Source organism: Dunckerocampus dactyliophorus, chromosome 11 (assembly GCF_027744805.1).
Source record: "Dunckerocampus dactyliophorus isolate RoL2022-P2 chromosome 11, RoL_Ddac_1.1, whole genome shotgun sequence".
NCBI lineage: Eukaryota > Metazoa > Chordata > Actinopteri > Syngnathiformes > Syngnathidae > Dunckerocampus > Dunckerocampus dactyliophorus.
The window spans coordinates 4,058,615-4,077,194 of record NC_072829.1 but is presented as its reverse complement, the minus strand read 5'-3'; the positions used below and the strand labels follow the sequence as shown (position 1 = coordinate 4,077,194).

At 46.3% G+C, this 18,580-nt stretch overlaps 2 protein-coding genes across 2 annotated transcripts in view; one reads left to right on the top strand and one right to left on the bottom strand.

Annotated features, from left to right (window-relative positions):
* The first annotated feature begins 14 nt into the window (after positions 1-14).
* nipsnap3a (nipsnap homolog 3A (C. elegans)) lies at positions 15-3,380 on the top strand. The gene is made up of 6 exons (XM_054793092.1): positions 15-151; positions 604-811; positions 886-1,047; positions 1,116-1,265; positions 1,425-1,487; positions 1,578-3,380. Exons 1-6 carry the CDS (start codon positions 23-25, stop codon positions 1,640-1,642), a joined length of 777 nt encoding a protein of 258 aa, XP_054649067.1. The 5' UTR covers positions 15-22; the 3' UTR covers positions 1,643-3,380.
* Positions 2,779-18,580, bottom strand: part of LOC129190402 (phospholipid-transporting ATPase ABCA1-like) — a 32,399-nt gene continuing 16,597 nt past the window's right edge. Inside the window, exons 11-50 of the mRNA XM_054793078.1 lie at positions 18,356-18,495; positions 18,171-18,287; positions 17,881-18,075; positions 17,603-17,808; positions 17,124-17,300; positions 16,830-17,052; positions 16,508-16,729; positions 16,224-16,428; positions 15,956-16,069; positions 15,664-15,838; positions 15,458-15,589; positions 15,102-15,379; positions 14,186-14,406; positions 14,044-14,116; positions 13,713-13,963; positions 13,580-13,631; positions 13,382-13,501; positions 12,532-12,680; positions 12,320-12,444; positions 12,030-12,128; positions 11,750-11,939; positions 11,528-11,622; positions 11,415-11,447; positions 11,229-11,334; positions 11,018-11,092; positions 10,765-10,934; positions 10,520-10,697; positions 10,318-10,433; positions 8,746-8,890; positions 8,545-8,668; positions 8,347-8,476; positions 8,131-8,257; positions 8,005-8,067; positions 7,820-7,926; positions 7,621-7,762; positions 7,411-7,545; positions 5,031-5,134; positions 3,879-3,971; positions 3,507-3,750; positions 2,779-3,420 (exon numbers count right to left, since the gene is read on the bottom strand). Of these exons, the coding sequence (XP_054649053.1) occupies positions 3,283-3,420; positions 3,507-3,750; positions 3,879-3,971; positions 5,031-5,134; positions 7,411-7,545; positions 7,621-7,762; positions 7,820-7,926; positions 8,005-8,067; positions 8,131-8,257; positions 8,347-8,476; positions 8,545-8,668; positions 8,746-8,890; positions 10,318-10,433; positions 10,520-10,697; positions 10,765-10,934; positions 11,018-11,092; positions 11,229-11,334; positions 11,415-11,447; positions 11,528-11,622; positions 11,750-11,939; positions 12,030-12,128; positions 12,320-12,444; positions 12,532-12,680; positions 13,382-13,501; positions 13,580-13,631; positions 13,713-13,963; positions 14,044-14,116; positions 14,186-14,406; positions 15,102-15,379; positions 15,458-15,589; positions 15,664-15,838; positions 15,956-16,069; positions 16,224-16,428; positions 16,508-16,729; positions 16,830-17,052; positions 17,124-17,300; positions 17,603-17,808; positions 17,881-18,075; positions 18,171-18,287; positions 18,356-18,495 (5,789 nt within the window). The 3' untranslated portion in view covers positions 2,779-3,282. The remainder of the gene's footprint in view (positions 3,421-3,506; positions 3,751-3,878; positions 3,972-5,030; positions 5,135-7,410; positions 7,546-7,620; positions 7,763-7,819; positions 7,927-8,004; positions 8,068-8,130; positions 8,258-8,346; positions 8,477-8,544; positions 8,669-8,745; positions 8,891-10,317; positions 10,434-10,519; positions 10,698-10,764; positions 10,935-11,017; positions 11,093-11,228; positions 11,335-11,414; positions 11,448-11,527; positions 11,623-11,749; positions 11,940-12,029; positions 12,129-12,319; positions 12,445-12,531; positions 12,681-13,381; positions 13,502-13,579; positions 13,632-13,712; positions 13,964-14,043; positions 14,117-14,185; positions 14,407-15,101; positions 15,380-15,457; positions 15,590-15,663; positions 15,839-15,955; positions 16,070-16,223; positions 16,429-16,507; positions 16,730-16,829; positions 17,053-17,123; positions 17,301-17,602; positions 17,809-17,880; positions 18,076-18,170; positions 18,288-18,355; positions 18,496-18,580) is intronic.

Here is an 18,580-nt window from a genome sequence, read left to right as displayed (position 1 = left end):
GAGAGACGTCCGGCGGTGTTGTATGTGGAGTGAGAAGATCTTTGAATGCTTGACAGAACTTACCTTCTGTTGGATCTTCACTCGTGTATTCACTTTCAACATGATCCAATTCTCCAGCTGCACGCGCCGTCTGGCCCGCGTCATACCTGCTGTGAGTCACCCGAACCGGAACCGAACTTTGTACCTATAATATACTTTATATTTATCTGTTCATTATACAGCGTTGTACTCGTTGTTCTTTTATTATTTAACTAAATTATTATTACTGACATACACCTATATCACATACTGCATATTACTTATCATATATATAATACATAATGATAAAAAAACACAACTAACAAATCCATTAAAATGTGTTCTAATAAAAACTGATCCAGGAACCGTTTGGGGTCTTTACGTTGTTGACACACACACACACACATGAACTTTGGACAGAGTAAAATGTGGACTCTTTCAAGGTGAAAATTAACGATGGAGATGGCATATTAGTCTTTATTTTGAATATTTTGACTTTTATTGTTGGTTTTGGTTTCATTTAATCAAATAAATGTATGTTAAATAGAATAACAAGTCAGTTGTTTTGTGTTTTCATGGTCGCAGCCCCGTGCTCACCTTTCAACAGGTTCCCAACACAGTGAGAGACCCTTGTACGAATTCCGGACCTACAGAATCCATCCGGACCGGACCGCCGCCTTCCTAAAGCTGACCAACGAGAAGATTCACCTCAGGACCGCTCACTCTGAGCTGATTGGCTACTGGAGTGTGGAGTATGGCGGCTTGAATCAGGTCTTCCATATATGGAAGTATGGTGAGAATGTTGTCATGGCTCCGCCCCTTCCAGAGGTTCTCCTGCTGAGGTTAAGCTCCGCCCCTTCCCCTCAGACTCTTTCTCTCAGCGGGCAGCGGTCCGCTCTGCACTGGCTCAGGACCCGTGCTGGTTGTCGGAGTACATCTCCAAGGCCATCCCCATGCTGACCTCCCAGGACAACGAGGTCACCAGCCTGTTGCCATGGAGCCGTCTGCACGCGCCGCCGCAGGAGGGCGGTAAGCCCCCGCCCACCAGCTCAGCGCCGCTGCAACGTGGCTGTCGTGACGTCGCCTGCGTCTTTCAGGTGCATTCGAACTTGCGTCCTTCAAGATGCGTCCCGGGGGGGCAGCGCTTTGGGGCAGAGACCTCCAGGACGCCATCACCTCCCATGATGCACCTGGACACGCCCACTTGGTCGCCGCCTTCCGCAGCGAGCTCGGCCACCTGGACACAGGTAATCTGTGTGTGTCTAGGTAAGAGCTAATACGAGAACAAGACAACAAATCAGGTCACATGATCACCATGTGACTCACCATGTGCAGTGGATCCCATATATTCCCAATTCGCAGCCCTGTCGCCATTTTTTTATTGATTGATATGTTGTCTCCCTCAGTTCATGCCCTCTGGTGGTTCGAGAGTGCCGACAAACAACGTCAGATTCAACGCGACGCTGCAGGTGAGGCCACCATGACATCGACAATGATATCGCCTACTTGTGATTAGAAACGGCAGATCGATCAATGATTGTGATTGGTGTGTCCCTCAGTCCCTCATGTCGACACGTGGAAGAACAAACTCATGTTCCCGTGTTCCTTCTCGCCACTGAAGTGACTTCCTGTCACCCAGCTGCGTTTCCACAACGACATGAGCCACAGACCCGCCCTTTCTCTCGAGAAGGAGCCAACAGCAGCCTGGTGTCAGTCACTGGTGGTGGGCGGGGCTTGTCTTTTTTGCCGCTAAGACGTGAAAAGACTTTTCTGCTTCAAAATAAACCTTAGGAACAAAATTTGTGTCTGTGCGGACCCGTTTGTCACTTCTAACGTCCAAATACGTGCAGCCTTCCAACATGGCAACCCACCGGGACCGAGACACAAGAACCAAGCCGCCATGATCCACAAGAATTCATCCAACAGGGCTGATCTAGAATAAGTAAACCCACAAGAAGCGACCCACAGAACTGATGCACCAGGATCAAGAGGCACTGATCCAGAATAAGTAAAACCAGAAGAGCCCACCCACAGAACCAACCCACCATGATACATAAGTACTGATCCACAGAGACCAACCCCGAACAAGTAAATCCACAAGAGTGGAACCACAGAATTGATCCACCAGTCAGACCCAAAAGTAAACCCACAAGCCAAACTACAGAACCAACCCAACAGGATGTACAATAACTGATCCACCAGGACAAACCCAGATGAACTAAATCCACAAGCCAAACCACAAAACTAAACCACCAGGATCCACAAGAACTGATCCACCACCAACAACCCAGAAGTAAACCCACCAGCATCCATAAGAACTGATCCAAGAGACCGACCCAGAAGAAGTAAATCCACAAGAGTTGACCTACCAGGATCCACAAGAACTGTTCCACCAGGACCAACCCAGAAGAAGTAAACCCAGAAGGTGAACCACAGAACAAATCCACCAGGATCCACTAGAACTGACCGAATAGACTGACCCAATAGAAGTAAACCTCAAACAGTTGAGCCACAGAACCAACCCACCAGGATCTACAAGAACTGATCCATCGGAACTGACACTGAAGAATTCAACCCACAAGAGCCTCCCCACAGAACCGACCGATCAGGATCCACAAGAACTGATCCACCAGGGCCAACCCAAAAGAAGTAAACCCATAAGAGCTGATCCACAGAACCAGCAAGAACCGACAGAAAAAGTAAATCCGCAAGAGCTGACCCACCAGGATCCACCGATCAGAACTTGTTGGTCCAAATGGACATGTGACTCCTGAAGGTAACATGCTTCACGTCAGCATGATCCAAAAACTGTTTGCTCATTAGTGTGGCTTCTTCAAAATAAGAGTCCAGTCAGTCGATTTGTTTGATTTTATTGTTGTAACAGTATTGTGTCACATTTTAAGAGATTGTATTTCTTTTTTGGTTCGCTTTCTAATGTGGACTTTAAAAAACAACTGGTGAGGTATTTGGACACATCTGTCAAAAAATCAACACTTTGATTGGCGGTTAAAGCAAAAAACAGGAAATGAAAGATAAATAAAAGGAAGTTGATTTGAAATGATTTAGACTCTTCATCAACACGATTTAAAAACATTAAAAAAAAGATGGCGGACACACGCCGGCACCGCTTCAAGTTTTTTTCATTTGAAATCCGCGACAGGCAGCAGGCCACGCCTCCGCAGGAGATCATTTGCATTGAGTGGCTTGAGGCGTCTGACTCCGCCCACCACGTCGTGTGGTGACAGCCAAGTGCAAATGACGCGGTCACATGACGCTCTCTGTGGTGCTGTCCGCCTGACTGTGGCAGAGGGCGGGGACGTCTACCAGGACGTCTCGGCGCCGCACAGACGCATCTTTTGAGTGATAGTCGTCGCTTTGGTCCTTGGCAAAGTTCACGAACACCTGGAAAGATGAGATGCGCACGTCAACACCGCACGCGTGTGTGTGTGTGTGTGTGTGTGTGTGTGTGTGTGTGTGCGCGCGCGCACCTGGTCCAGTGTGGTCTGCGAGACCGAGTAGTCTTCAATCTTCAGGGCGTGTTTGTTCTTGGCCAGGATGAAGAAGATGTGCGTTAGCGAGCTGAGCGAGGAGGGCAGTTGGTACTGAAGCATGTTGCGATGTTTCTCCTTCAGCGTGCTTCCGCTCAGCTCGCTCTCGATGAACTTCATCACGGGAACCAGATCCGGGTCGGGCCCCGCCACCCGCAGGATGATGGTGTAGCCGTCTCCGAACCTGCGCCACCGCAATGCACACACGTCACGTGACACCGCAGTCTGAGGACGTGTGGCCAGCCACCTGCTTGTACAGTGCTGTGTGTGTGTGTGTGTGTGTGTGTGTGTGTGTGTGTGTGTGCTTTATACCTGTTCTTCAAATGTTGGACGCTGCCAAGACATTTGAACCTGCCGTTCACCATGATGGCCATCCTTGTGCACAAAGCTTCACACTCCTCCATGCTGAATGCACACACGCACACACCAAAGACAGCCATGTCAAGTGTGTGTGTGTGTGTGTGTGTGTGTGTGTGTGTGTGTGTGTGTGTGTGTGAATAAAGTTGAAGAGAAGTAAAACAGTTGTTTTACTCTCCCGTTATCAGAAGACATGAATAATTATAATACAATTATTATGAAATAATAAATATAATAATAAAACATACATTATATAATTTGTATTATGTAATAATTACACTTAAATCTTAAAGTGTAAAAAATATTACAAATATAAATATTATTCATAATTATTATTACATTATTGCATTAAATATATATATATAGAATAATTATATTATACTATATAATAATGACATACTTATTAAGAAATTATTAAAGCGATAGTCTGATACCAAATTACAATATATTATAATGAATAATGAATAAAAATAATTACATAAAATAAAATAAATATATAATAATTACAGTATATTAAAGAATAATTATAGGATAATGAATAAAAATAATAAGTAATTATATAAATATATCATTATAGTGTTATAAATATAATATATAATTATAATATAGTAAAGATAATTTATAATTAAATAATTACTGTATATTATAATATAATGCATACAAATGAATAAATAATAATGGAATTATTAAATAACTATATTACAATATATAATATTCATAAATGTATTACAATATATAATAATTATATGTAACTTTATAATAATTACTATATTATAATGTAATAAATATATTACAAATATAATAATGATGTTATTAAAGAATAATGACTGTATTCTACTATTACTGTATATATTAGAAGATAGATTATATATATATATATAAAAATATATAAAAAACATGTAATCATAATATACAGTAAATGTGAATAATGGCATTATTGTTAAATAATAAATATATTACAAAATGTAATAATCATTATATCATATATATGATCATTTCTAATAATTCTATTATTATTATGCACATCGTTGATTCTTTTTTTCAGGATCTTGAAACGCGCATGTTAGTGTCACGTGACACCACACAGGAAGCTAGCGTGCGTCTCACCTGTGCGACGTGAGGACGACGGAGCGTCCCTCCTTGATGACGCTCAGGATGCAGTTCCAAAGGGCGCGGCGAGCTTTGGGGTCCATGCCCGTGGTCGGCTCGTCCTGTAACCAGGGCGACAGCGAGGTTAAGCTCCGCCCACAGGTGTAACAGGAAGCAGAGGGAGAAGGTGAGCAGCAGGGGGAGGAGCGGCATCCTCGCTTTGTCGTCTGGTTGCTTTGAGTCGACTGCAGCTCATTTTAATCTTCTCCACGTTATATAACACAACGCTGCTCTCTGATTGGCTGACAGACTCCTGAGTCTCTTGCATAACCACAAGAGTGCCGTATAAACAAACAAAGCAAAAAAATCTGTCTGATTGGCTGCTTGTTGCTTCATTGATCAGATGACTCAAAGTTAATGACCTCAGCCCGTGGCTGCGTCTCAAACGCAATACTTTCGTCTGTGCACTTCAATAAGTATCCTGTGTACACTGTGCACTTGGCTCCTTTGCCCTACTTCTCAGTGCGAGCACACTTACAGTGTGCACTCGAAAGACCAAGTGTGCAAATGGACACACAGCCATGTGTCAACCCAATGAGTCCTAATGAATGTAAGAATGTGCTAACATTGTTGTTAAACACAGTAGTAGCGAAAGTTGTGTTCACAAAGTTGTGTTGACACAGTAGCTAAAGTTGGGCTAACAAAGCAGCTAAAGTTGTGTTCACATAGTAGTTAAGGTTGTGTGGGCATAGTAGCTAAAGTTGTGATTGCATAGTTGCTAAATAGGGTCAATATTAAAGTTGTGTTAACAAAGTAGCCAAAGTTGTGTTAATGTAGCTAAAGTTGTGTTAGCATAGTCGCTAAACACGCTACAGTGGGTCAGTGTTCAAGTTGTGTTAACATAGGAGCTAAAGTTGTGTTAGCATTGTCACTAAATATGCTAAAGTGGGTCAATGTTAAAGTTGTGTTAACATAGTTGCTAAAGTTGTGTTAACATGGTAGTTAAAGTTCTGCTAACAAAGTAGGTAAAGTTGTGTTTGCAAACTAGCTAAAGTTGCCTTGGAATAGTCTGTTAATAGTCTGCTAAAGCGGGTCAGTATTACCGTTGTGTTAAAAATGGTAGCTAAACTTGTGTTAATATAGCAGCTAAAAGTTGTGTTAACAAAGCAGCTAAGGTTGTGTTTACAAAGTAGTTACAGTTGTGTCAGCATAGTCACTAAAGACGTCAAAGCCCCGGTCACACGCACTTTGCTGTAGCGTCCCTGGAGCGGTGAAAAAATTCATCGCGCACAAAATAGGAAAAAAAAAATCAAAAACACGGGTGTTGTCCTAGCGGAGCACCGCTGAAGCCGGCGTTGCTTTAGCGTTGGTTTAACGGTAGCGAACGTTGGTTTAGCGGTGACGTGAGCGTTGATAGAGCGGCGTTCTGCGCATGCGGACCAGTTATCCATGTATTGTACATACAGTATAACACATAATGCTGCATTGCTTCAGTGTGAACTTGAATAAACTCCAGCGTTGTATTTTACATCATCTGCAACGTTTAAATGGAAGCTTAGGTTAGCTTCAGTGTATATAGAGACCGTTTCACTGTGAAAATAAAGACACAACGCAGTCAGATAAGTTAGAAAGGAATTGGCTGAACACAAGCATTTTCAGCAACTGTACAGCAGAGGGCGCTAAAGTCAAAGCAATGCCACAACAGACTAATGGGCACCTGGTCCATTTCTCCCCGTATTTGTAGCCAAATTCTGGTCCCCCTCCAACACCTCCAAAGTTCATCACCGCAATGGATCGCTGCTTCATCACCTGACACCGTTCCAGCAATCACTTACAGCCGCTCCACCAAAGTTTTTGCAACGTTTAATCACCGCCCGGGCAAAGCTGGCGAAGCAGCAGCGGTCCAGCGTTCAAGATTTCTGCGTTGGCGTAGCGGACCCAAGCGTCCACGAGCGTCTAGCAGCGCCAAACTTTGACTGGGCGTTGTTGGAGCGGTGATGAACTTTGCCGTGGCGGAAAATTGCCCGCTCCTCACCGCTGGCAATATTTTGTGCAGCTCAAAGTGTGTTACTGTTGTGATAAATGTAGTAGCTGATCTTGTGTTAATATAGCATCTGAGGTTGTGTTGATATAGCAGCTAAAGCTGTGTTGGCATAGTTGCTAAAGTTGTGTTAGCACTCGAGGCAAAGTTGTTTTAACAAATTAGCTAAAGCAGTGTTAGCATAGTACCCAAAGACACTAAAGTGGGTCAATGTCTTAAAAGGAGCTAAAATTGTGTAAAAATGGTTTAAATTGTGTTAGCATAGCAGCTCAAGATGCTAAAGTGGGTCAATGTTAAAGTTGTGTCAGCATAGCAGCTAAAGACGCTAAAGTGTGTCGGTCTTTGCCGCTCACTCACCAGGAAGACGACGGGCGGCGCCCCGATCAGAGCCATGGCCGTGGACAGTTTCCGCAAGTTCCCGCCGCTGTAACTCCCTGCGACTTTGTCGGCATACTTGACCAGACCCAACTTCTTGATTCCCCACTCTGCCACCTGTCAATCACACACCGTCATCGTCATCATCGAGTAGTGCTTCACGTAGGAGCAGCTCTGCAGCGGGACACTCACGTCGCACACTTCCTTCCCAGGGACGCCTCTCAGGATGGCGTAAAGCTCCAGGTGTTCTCTCCCGGTCAGCAGCTCGTTGATGGCGTCAAACTGAGGACAGTAGCCCATGTTCTGATGGACCTGGTCCAGTTCTCGCAGGATGCTGAGGGAGCAGCACTGTTAGCATGCGGTGCTAACGCTTGCTAACGTCAAGACTCACCTCTTCCCCGCTAGAAAGGCCTCGCCGCTTGTCACCATCGTGTCTCCTGTTAGCATCTTGAAGGTCGTCGTCTTTCCGGCTCCGTTTACGCCCAGCAGGCCGAAACACTAACACACACACACCCATGCACGCAAGTGTTACCGGTGCGTGCGTGCGTGCGTGCGTGTGTCATGTGATATCCAAACCTCGCCAGGAGGAATTCCAACACAAAGTCGGTCTACTGCTGGCTTCTGTTTCCTCTTGAAGACCTGAAAGTCAGGAAGTAGAAAGTGATGACGGCCCAACTTCATTGAAATGATGATGTTCTTCACCTTAGTGAGTTGTCTCAGTTCCAGGATGTCTCCATGTCCAAGTCCGTGGACGATCCTCTGTCTCTCCCGGGCCACGTCCTCGTCTTCTTCTCCCAGCGCTCCCAGTTTGGTCAGCTTGCTGACGGGCCTGCGCACGTGCACACATTGAACGGAGCTGCTGCTTAATGTCATGCGAGTGTTGAGCTTTTTTAGTGTGTGTGTGTGTGTGTGTGTCACCTGGGTTTGACACAGAATCTGTACTGGATGAGGATGGTGATGATGAAGAAGACCACGCCCTCCACAGCCATGGCAAACAAATTCTTTCCCACCATGTCCCATTCCAGAGGAGAACGCAGCCTGTTCTCTCCTAACGCGCACAAAAGACATCACACAATGCAGGCTGTGACCCGACACTCGTGTGCGTGCGTGCGTTACCAAATCTCTGGAGGGCGTCGGCCATGGCCTGGTTCTTCACCATGTCGATGAGGCCTCGACCCAAACAGAAGTGAGGAAAGATGAGGAGCACATTCTTCAGGATGTCATTGATTCCTCCAATCTCCTGCACACACACACACGCACACGTTAGCGACACGGTGCGGCGGTGGCGCCACATGACGCGGTGGCGTGTACGCTCACGTGGTCTCCGAAGAGCTCCATGACGAAGGTGGAGATGCTGCCGTTGATCCCGATGAGGATGTTGACGCTGGTGAGGACGACGTACGCCGTGCTCGGAATGTTGAAGACGAACGACGCCGGGTACATGAGCGGCGTGATGGACCAGCTGACGACGCAACGCAACAACACACACCTTTTAAACACTACTCTAGTACAGTACTTGTGTGCCTGTGTGTGTAGCACTGCAGTACTGTGTGTACTAGTAGTAGTAGTAGTAGTAGTAGTAGTAGTAGTGGCGGGAGTACAGGGCAGCAGCAGCTGGTTTGTGTGTACGGTGGTGGTGTTGCTCATGTAGTAGTGTAGTTGTTTGTGTAGCAGTGTAGTGGTGTATGTGGTAGTGTGGTTGTCGTGTTTGTAGCAGTGTAGTTGTTCGTGAAAAAAGTGTAGTTGTGTAGTAGTAGTGTAACCGTGCACTTTTGTACTGTTTTGTAGTAGTGTAGTTATTTGTGTGGTTGTGAAGTTTTTACCATGGTGTAGCTGTTTACATAGTGGTGTAGGTGTTTAAGCAGTAGTGTAGTTGATTATGTAGTGGTGTAGTTGTTTGTATAGTTGCGAATGTTTTAGTGTGGATGTGTGAAGTAGTGTGGTTGTTTATGTAGTAGTACAGTTTTATATGTAGCAGTATAGTTGTTTCTGTAGTAGTGTAGTTGTTTACGTGGTGGTATTGATGTTTATGTAGCAGTGTAGTAGTGTGGTAGTTTGTCGTAGTGTATGTGTTTATGTAGTAGTGTAGATGTGTACGTAGTAGTGCACTTGTTTGTGTAGTTGTGCATGTAGTTGTTCAAACAGCAGTGCACCCGTGTATGTGGTCGAGCAGTTGTTTGTTTAGTTGTGTGTGTAGCAGCGTGGATGTGTGAGGTAGTGCAGTTGTTTATGTAGTAGCACAGTTGTTTATGCAGTAGTGTGCTTGTTTCTGTATTAGTGCAGTTATTTATGTAGCAGTTTTTTCATCTTAGTGTAGTTGTTCATGTAGCAGTGCAAGTGGCATAGTTGTTTATGTAGTAATGTAGTTGTTGATGTCGCAGTGCAAGTGGCATAGTTGTTTATGTAGTAGTGTAGGTGTTTATGTAGTAGTGTAGGTGTTTATGTAATAGTGCAGTTGCTTATGTTGTCATGTAGTGTAATTGTTTATGTAGTTGTGTATGTCGTAGTGCGGATGTGTCAAGTAGTGTAGTAGGTTATGTAGCAGCATAGTTGTTTATGTAGTAGTGTGGTTGTTTTTAATGTATTATGTAGCGTGGTAGTTTTCATCTTAGTGTAGTTGTTTATGGAGTATTGTAGTTGTTTATGGAGTAGTGTAGTTGTTTATGTAGTTGTTTATGTAGTAGTGTAGTTGTTTGTGTAGTAGTGTAGTTGTTTGTGGAGTAGTGTAGTTGTTTATGTAGTAGTGGTTGTTTACGTAGTAGTGTAGTTGTTTATGTAGTTGTTTATGTAGTAGTGTAGTTGTTTATGTAGTAGTGCAGTTGTTTATGTAGTTGTTTACATAGTAGTGTAGTTGTTTGTGTAGTAGTGTAGTTTATGTAGTAGTTCTACCCGTAGAGCAGCAGCAGCAGTGCGAGCACAGGAAGGTTTGTGGATGAGACGTAAGCTTTTTGTTGGAAACAGACGAAGATGAGGATGACGAGCGTTGCCGGGACAACGTAGTTACACTACGGAGAGACAACACTGGAAATTAGTCAATGTGCACACACACACACACACACACACACACACGTGTGCACGCACGCACACTGACCATGTCCCAGATGAAGTTGGCGCTCCAGTAGAGGAAGGGGTGCACGCCGCTGATGAAGTGCATGTGTTTGGCCTTGCTGACGCGCTCCTGAATGAGGAAGACCACAAAGCTCGCCGGAACGAAGGACATGGCGAAGATAACGCAGATGGACACCAGGACGTCCACAGAGGTGGTGACACTGAAGAATGGTGCAGACACGCTCAAGCACAAGACAAGTGTGTGTGTGTGTGTGTGTGTGCACTCACAGTGCCACCTGGGACAGTTGTTCCTTGGTCAGGTTGAGAGGATGATTGAAAGCTCGGATTCCAAAATGGCTGACATCTTTCCCCGCAGGAAGATTGGCTCTGAGGATGGCGTTACTCATCACGTTGATGAAGGCTCCCATACTGTGCCAGCCTTTGTTGTTGAACCAGATCTGACCAGCAGACATTCAATCGATCAATCAGCCAATCACGTTATCAATACTGTAGATCCGTAGTGTGTGTGTTCCTTGCTCACCTTGACGTTGTTTTTGGTGTCCAAACCGTTGATGAAAGCTGACAAATTGTCCAGAAATCGATCTGCAGCGGATCCCTGTTTTTTTTAAATAATAATTGATCATGACTTTCTAAGATAATACCGATCAGTGTAAAGAATTTCATCATCACATATTCAGGATATTCAGGAGTCATACGGAACAATCGATTAGGCCATTTGGAGGGAAACAAACCTTCGGGATTTCAAAGATTTTTCGAACGCGATGGATGGCGTCGTCAATCTCATTGGCTGGCGGGAGGACCTGAGTGCTCCTGGCACCCAATGAGAAGCCTCCGTATCTGTCCGTCCATCAATCATGTGATCAATAACTTGTTGTTGAGTTGAAACACAAACAGGGACAACTGCTGAAACAACTCACCTGAACTCATTCACCCACACTTTGTTCTTTAAGCTGAGGAGGCAAACACAACATTTACATGTATTGTGTGTGTGTCTGTGTGTCTGTGTGTGCGTGTGTGTAAGTGTTCTCACCTCTTTCCAATGATCTGTGCGTATGTTTTGACCAAATAGTCAGAGATATTTCTTCCTGTCAGATTCTGAAGAGCATCTGTTGAGCTCAACTTCATCTGAAAAAAAAAAAAACTTTATTGAATTCACACACACACACACATACACACACACACACACACACACACACACACACTGTTTGGGATGACATCATCACGCAAGATGGCGTCCGGCGCTTTTTTTTACCTCAGGAGGAGGCAGACCTCCGGCTCCTGGGGGGCAGTCAGGCAGCATCTTCTTCTTGTCGTCACAGCTGCAAAAGCACGCCGGGGACGGGTCCTCCATGGTCCAGTTCCCAGACTGGAACAGCTCCCGGACGCTTTCCGGGACTTCCGGGACATTCCAGTCATCGTCGCCCATCGTGCAAGGAGCCTCTCTGAGGACAACGAGCGGAGATGAGTCCTTTAGTGTTTGAATGCCACTCCCCATAAAACGCAGGTGCTGACAAAGAGCGTGGATGTCTTACGGAATGGGATGTCCCAGCATGCAACGAGTCCCAAATCCCGGCGGGTCCAGAAGAGCATTGAGTAACTTCTGCATGTTGGCGTCTTCTGGGGCGTCGTCACTAACACACACAATGTTATTACAATCCTTTCATCTTCAGGAGGTGCTAAGCTGGACGCACACGTAAAGATAATTGTTTTGAGCCCAATTACAACCTTCTAGAACCAAAGCAGCAAGGCCCGTTTTTGGGCTCTAAAAGGTAATCCTGTGGTGTGAAGTGTGTTTCCTTTTTTTTCCTCCCGGTGCGAGTACCTGATGAAGGTGACTTGGTCCTCATACATCCAGGGCTGCAGCTCCAAACTTGGGTATTTTCCGAAAGGAGGAACAATGAGACTGAAGACGAGCGCGATGCAGACGAAAACGGCAGGAAGGACGATCTGCGAGATGTAATGATGTCATTACTTTGCATGTTATTAGTGAGCGATTAATATAAAAACAACAACCAAAAAACAATCTGAGCTGACCTGAGCGAAGAAGCCTTTCCTGGAGCGCCGAGCGTAAAGAAATCTTTTCCACATCAGAGCCACAAATTGTTGTTTCCTCAGATTCCAGCCGCTCACTTTCTCAGATCCTTTCCCGTCAGAAAACCTCAACCAGTCCGTCTCCCGACTCTCTGAAAATTGTTTTTAGAAGCCAAACTCTTTACTTAAATTGTCCCCAGCAACTAAGCAGAACTACGTTCTTCATCATAGAAATCTGACCAGAACTTGACTTAGAGACCAAGTGGGGGGTAAGTCGCTGTTATTTGACTACAATGCTGATGGGGATGTCATACAACTTAATGTCAAAAAAATCCAGACTATCCCTTTAACCTCATACACACCTGGTCAGCCAGAGAATAAGAAGACGTAACAGGAGGGATCAGTGTTGCCAACTATATTATACAGGTATATCACAATACGATATATTCAATACAATATTTTAGCTATATTTGGTGCGTCTTTTTCGAAAAAGCCAAAAATGTAGCGACTTTTTCTGATCTTATTGGACACTTTTGGAGACATACAACCATAAAAGCACGAATCGCCTGCTCAAAAGCACTCACAGGCGGCTCCGTCTTGCTTGTGATATCAAAAAACAAAAAACAAAAACAAGAAGAAGCAGCTGAAGGAAGTTAATTTGTATTAATAAACATATTTGTATTGCTTTTAGTGTTTTGCTCACTTTATGTCTCCCACAGCGTCCATACAATTATATGCACATATGTCGTGTCCAGTTATGCAACTTCGACAATGACGTAGTTTACACATCTGTGTTAACGTCTGTCTGTGTGTGTGTGTGTGTGTGTGTGTGTGTGTGTGTGCACTTGTGTACCGGGATCGCCATCTGACTCGTTGTCGTTGTGCTCGTCGGTTAAAGGTTTCAGGCAGCTCTGAGGGTCACCTCCTCCAAAGGCGTGGGTCCGCCGTCGCCGCCGGACAGGGAGTGTACCATCTATACACACAATGGAGTCAGAGCTTTAAGTTCTACGACAATTAACACGTCCAAAGTGTTGGCGGTTTTTGAGGTTACCTGAGGGCACCTCGGTGTCGACTCCGTTATCTTCAGCCACTTTCAGAAAAATCTGTCAAAATAAAAAATAAGAAATAAAAAACTGTCTGGTGCCAGTCAGGTTTTATGTATTTTGGGGCAAACGTGCACTCACCTCCTCCAGGGTGGTGTCGGACACACCGTAACTGGAGATGTTCAAGTCATTCAGCTTGTCGTCAAGTTCCCTGAAAAGCTCTACAAAGGCTCCGTCCTTTGCAGCGGAGTACGGTAGGACGTAGGTCAGCTCGTGTCCCAGATCCTCCACCAGGCGGGCAGCAGGCACGTGGCGCCGGATCAGGCTGGATACCTGGGACGTGTTGACCAGGGGAAGGGGCACGTCGCAGACAGACGCCGCCGGGCCATTTTCTAAGGATTGACATGTGAAAGAAAGATGAGAGCGGTCCGAAAAAGAGCGACACAAGCGCCGACGGTGACACGCCGCTCACCGGTGGTGGTGGCCTCACTTTCATGTTCGCTGCCCAGCCCGGCGTCGCTGCTGCTGACAGAACCGTTCTCCGCCTGCAACAGAACCAGGCAGGGTTGCTTTTGATCTGTTGGTGACAAAACTACTGCGTAGTGATGTGAGACCTTCTTTGTGAAGGACACGGTGCTGGATGAGTCTCTGCAGGAGCCCAGTGAGGGTTCTGGGTCCTTCTTGACCAGGGTCAGGTAGTATCCTGTCCCCAGCTGATTCTTCAGGAAGAGCGACGATCCGACGCAGCACAGCTTCCCATGCGAGATGATAGCGATGCGGTCCCCCAGGATGTCAGCCTCATCCATGTGGTGAGTGGACAGGATGATGGTGCGTCCTGAGAGGACATGTAGGCTTAAAGGAAAACTGCACTTTTTTGGGGGGAATTTTGCCCATCAGCCACAATCCTTATGTGAGACATGAACACATGTCTCTCTCTTTTCTGTGCATTCTAAAGATTCAAAAACCGATAAAAAGAGACAGGTCAATACTACACGTGTTGGGATGCACCTACTGTATGCTGCCTACAATGACTGCTATTAAAACACCTGCAAAAACCTCCAACACCGTTTTATATACTGTACATGCTGTGACCATGCAGTACCAGACACATTCATGATAACATGTAATACTTACAGTATTTTGCCATACTTCCGTCCTTGTAAGCAACTTGAACTTCCTTCCTGGGTGCATTGATTTCACATAGCAATAAGTGTCAATGCCAGTATCAATCCGCATAAAAATGTCGCTGTAGCTTGGTTAATATCCATGTCACAGTCTATGTAAATGGGGCATTCTTGGAGCTTTTTGGAGTGTTTTTCAGAAGGCTTTATAGGCGGAATAAGTGTTTCCCAATACGTGCATTCTTAGCAGCGTCTTTTTGTCTGTTTTTATATCTATAGAACGCACAGAAAAGAGAAAGACACATGTGTTCTTGTCTCACATAAGGATTGTGGATGATGGGCAATACTCCAAAATAGAATTTTCCTTTAAGAACTGATGGACAAGTCAAAAGTCCTCGATGAAGCTCACCCTGTCTGTACTTCAGCAGCAAATCCCAGATCCCTCTTCGGGCATAAGGATCCACTCCAGCCGTGGGCTCATCCAAGATCACAACTTTTGACCCCCCAACAAAGGCCAGCGCCACAGACAGCTTCCTCTGCATGCCGCCGGACAGTGTGCTGGTCTTGGACTTGCGTTTGTGCGGTAGGCCGGTGTCCAGCAGGATCTGCTCAATCTCGCCTTTGACTTGCTCCTCAGACAAGCCTTTGAGTCGAGCGTAGAACCAGATATGCTCCTCCACCGTCAGCCTGTGTGGGGGCCCAAAACGCATTTAACAAAACCACAAAAGCTGGAAAGCTTCCGAAAAGGACTGGAAGACGACTAACATGCTGAAGAGGACGTTGTGCTGAGGACAGACGCCGAGACTCTGACGGATGGCGCTCAGGTCTGTGCGGATGTCTCGACCCAGAATGTAGGCTGTCCCGGAGGTTGGTGGGAACAAACCGGTGAGGATGGACCTGCGGTGATGTTGGCCAGCTTTCAGTTCTTCAAGTCTCTGCACATGGTCCAGGTTGTGTTTCTTACGACTCACATGGTGGTGGTCTTTCCCGCGCCGTTGTGTCCCAAGAAAGAGGTGATCTGCCCCTCATAGAAGCCAAGCGTCAGTCCGTCCACTGCCAGCTTCTTCCCGTGGCGGTACACCTTTACCAGGTTCTCAATGTAGACACCGGGGTCCACTTGAGCCGGCTCTTCCTCCATGCACACCACTGTCCACACACACACACACACACACACACACACACACAAGCACACACATTACCCTTTTTCAGAAAAACGCATGGCCATATCATTGTTGATTTGGTTTGAGGAGCCTCTAGTCTCACCGCTGGCGTTTCCTTTGTGCTTCAGAGGGATTTTGTTGGACTTGCCATCCTTGTCTCCAAACCAGTAGGACCTGGTGAAGGGGAAGTACCAGGGCCGAGGAATCCCATACTGACCTGTGGCAAACATGGACCAGATCCTTTCAGCAAGAAGCCAGTGTTATTCAAAACGACCTCCACCACAGGACACATACACACGTAAAAAAAAATTTTTGCGGTATGTTCTGTACATACTGCGGTCATTTGGACCCAAGAATTTAGACCCTCCTACCTGGAAAGACGGCCTCGATGTACCAGGTGAGGACTCCATACAGGAAGGAGTCAAAGTACATCATGATGATGGCAGTACGAAGGCTAAAGTCGTCTTCCTCCAGGGGACTATCCACCAGGTTCTTCCACTCAATGCCAACCCCCTGCTCTTCAAACAGAGCGAAGTACTCGCAGCCGAACCCAAAAGCCACAGGGGACAGGAGGCTCTGTGGGTGCGGGACACATTTATGACTTGTTCTGTCCAATAATAATGTCTCACCAGCTGTCAATGTTATGCGATCTTACGGCAAAGACTTTGGCACCAAACCCGATGTGGTCCTGCCAGGCCACACAGAGTACATAGGGCAAGTAGAGCGTGAAGTAAATGATTCCTCCGCAGGCGGCAGCCAAATTTGCTCGGGCAAACGCGGTGCTGAGGAGGAAACACTGCATGATGGTCACCACGGCAAAGGACGCCAGGAAGAGAAAGACCACGCCAGGGTCACTATACGGCAACAGGTTTCCTTTCTGAGATCCAGACGGTTCCATTAGTCACACCAACAATTTCACACACACCGTGCAAGCAGACTACAAGTTTAACATCATAAGCGTCTACAAATCAATCGACCTTGAGCAGCAGCACCAGGAGTCCGGCGCTGATGAGCAGAGGAATCAAGCTGCTGATGAACCAGCTGAACCACAGGATGCCATTGTCCAATCCCATGATCCTCATGGTCTCCTTTAGACGGGCCTCCTTCTCGTACACCACGCTCTTCAGGATAATGGACACAGAGAACATCCAGGCCAGGGTCATGAAGAGTGGCATGGAGCGACTCATCACCCGCAGGAAGCTGAGAATGCGAAAACAAGTGAGCAGACTCTCCACGACTTGTGTGTTGACACTCTAGTCCATGTGGCGTACATGTCGTCGACGTAGCACGGGTACGGCATCTGCTGGATGTAGACGCCTGTCTTCTCCTTGGTGCCGGTCATGGCTCGGATAATGGCCTGCTCGATGACGTCCTGCAGGTAGGAGAATCCGCCCCATATGTAGCGCATATCCTCAAAGGGGTCTGCGCGAGGACCCGGGTCCCAGTACCTGAAGTGGAAAAGAAAAAACTGTGTTTGAACAGTGCAGGGACAGCGTGATTAACATCTTCTGAACCTCAACACCAAACCCGAGTGAGCTCAGGTCATCTATGAGAAGCAGAAGTAATGGTGAGACCATTAGACACCCGTACCTGACCAACACTGCTAAATAACCCTTCTCATCTGGTTTGTTATTATTAGTGAAAAACTCAAAAGGTTCAGCAGCAGGTTTACTCGTCTTCATCAAGAGAAACCAGTCTGTTGCACCCTTCACACACAATCATTACATTTCTCCTCACTGCGTGTACTTACGCATCTTTGATCTTATTGGTCCGCTCCACGTTGTCAATGTCCATGCGGATTTTGTAGCTGATATTGGGCGGCAGGTCAGTGGCGTTTACAGCAATGTCCGGAAAGACAATCCCAGCCCAGAACTTCCTATCTTCCAGCAGAACCATGGACTCGTTGACCAGGTGCTCCTCAGTGGCAACAGGCTCCAGTTTGTCCAGATTCACACACTGAAACACGTCAAGTAATGTGACCAACTGTGTTATCACACAAGTGTTCAACAGCCAGTGTTGGACGCTCACCTCCATGAAGCGAGAAATGCCGGTGATGGCCTGGTCGGTCTCGTTGAAGACGTCTCTCCAGGTGATGGTGTTGCTCGGTAGCCGCTGGTAGTCAGCGTGCCTGGACAGGAAGTTGGAGAGGTCGGACACAGTCCAGTCGGTGTTGGCCAAATGAGCGTTGAAGTAGGTGGCTGTCACATTGCTTTTCAGCAGGCTCTAAAAGCACGCAGGAAGAGAAACTGTTGCCATTTCATCTCCGGCCAATGAGAAGAGGAAGAAAGCAATTAGAACAAGTGGTAACGATTGATTACCCGGATCAGGTTAATCTGCTCGCTGTTCTCCAGGAAGTTCCAAACTTTGGGCCTCATCTCCTCCCACATTCCCCCCAAGTCCCTGAACACGCCCAGCTCCTGGAATGTTCGATTCACCTGAAGGCACCACAAACGCAAGAGGTTCCACATGCTGAAACGCATTCAACAGGAAGTGGTGTCATCACCTCATGAATGACCCTCTGAGTGGCGGGGGTGATGGGAGTGTAGAGGATTTTCCCCATCAGCAGCGGCTTCACAGCTTCCCAAATCATCCTGGACATGGGATTGGAATCCATGCTGCTCACCAGACTGTTACAGTATGGAGCTACACACACAAGTCTGTGTCATTTCTCACATACAAAGATGTTCATTAAACATTTTGAAGATGAAAAATCAGATGGTGGCGAATC

Excerpts from the sequence above, each read along its gene's own strand:
- nipsnap3a (XM_054793092.1), top strand. The coding sequence starts at position 23 with ATGTGGAGTGAGAAGATCTTTGAATGCTTGACAGAACTTACCTTCTGT. Across the intron at positions 152-603 it reads TGGCCCGCGTCATACCTGCT|CCCCGTGCTCACCTTTCAAC; the intron begins GTGAGTCACCCG and ends TCATGGTCGCAG. Across the intron at positions 812-885 it reads CTTCCATATATGGAAGTATG|ACTCTTTCTCTCAGCGGGCA; the intron begins GTGAGAATGTTG and ends CCTTCCCCTCAG.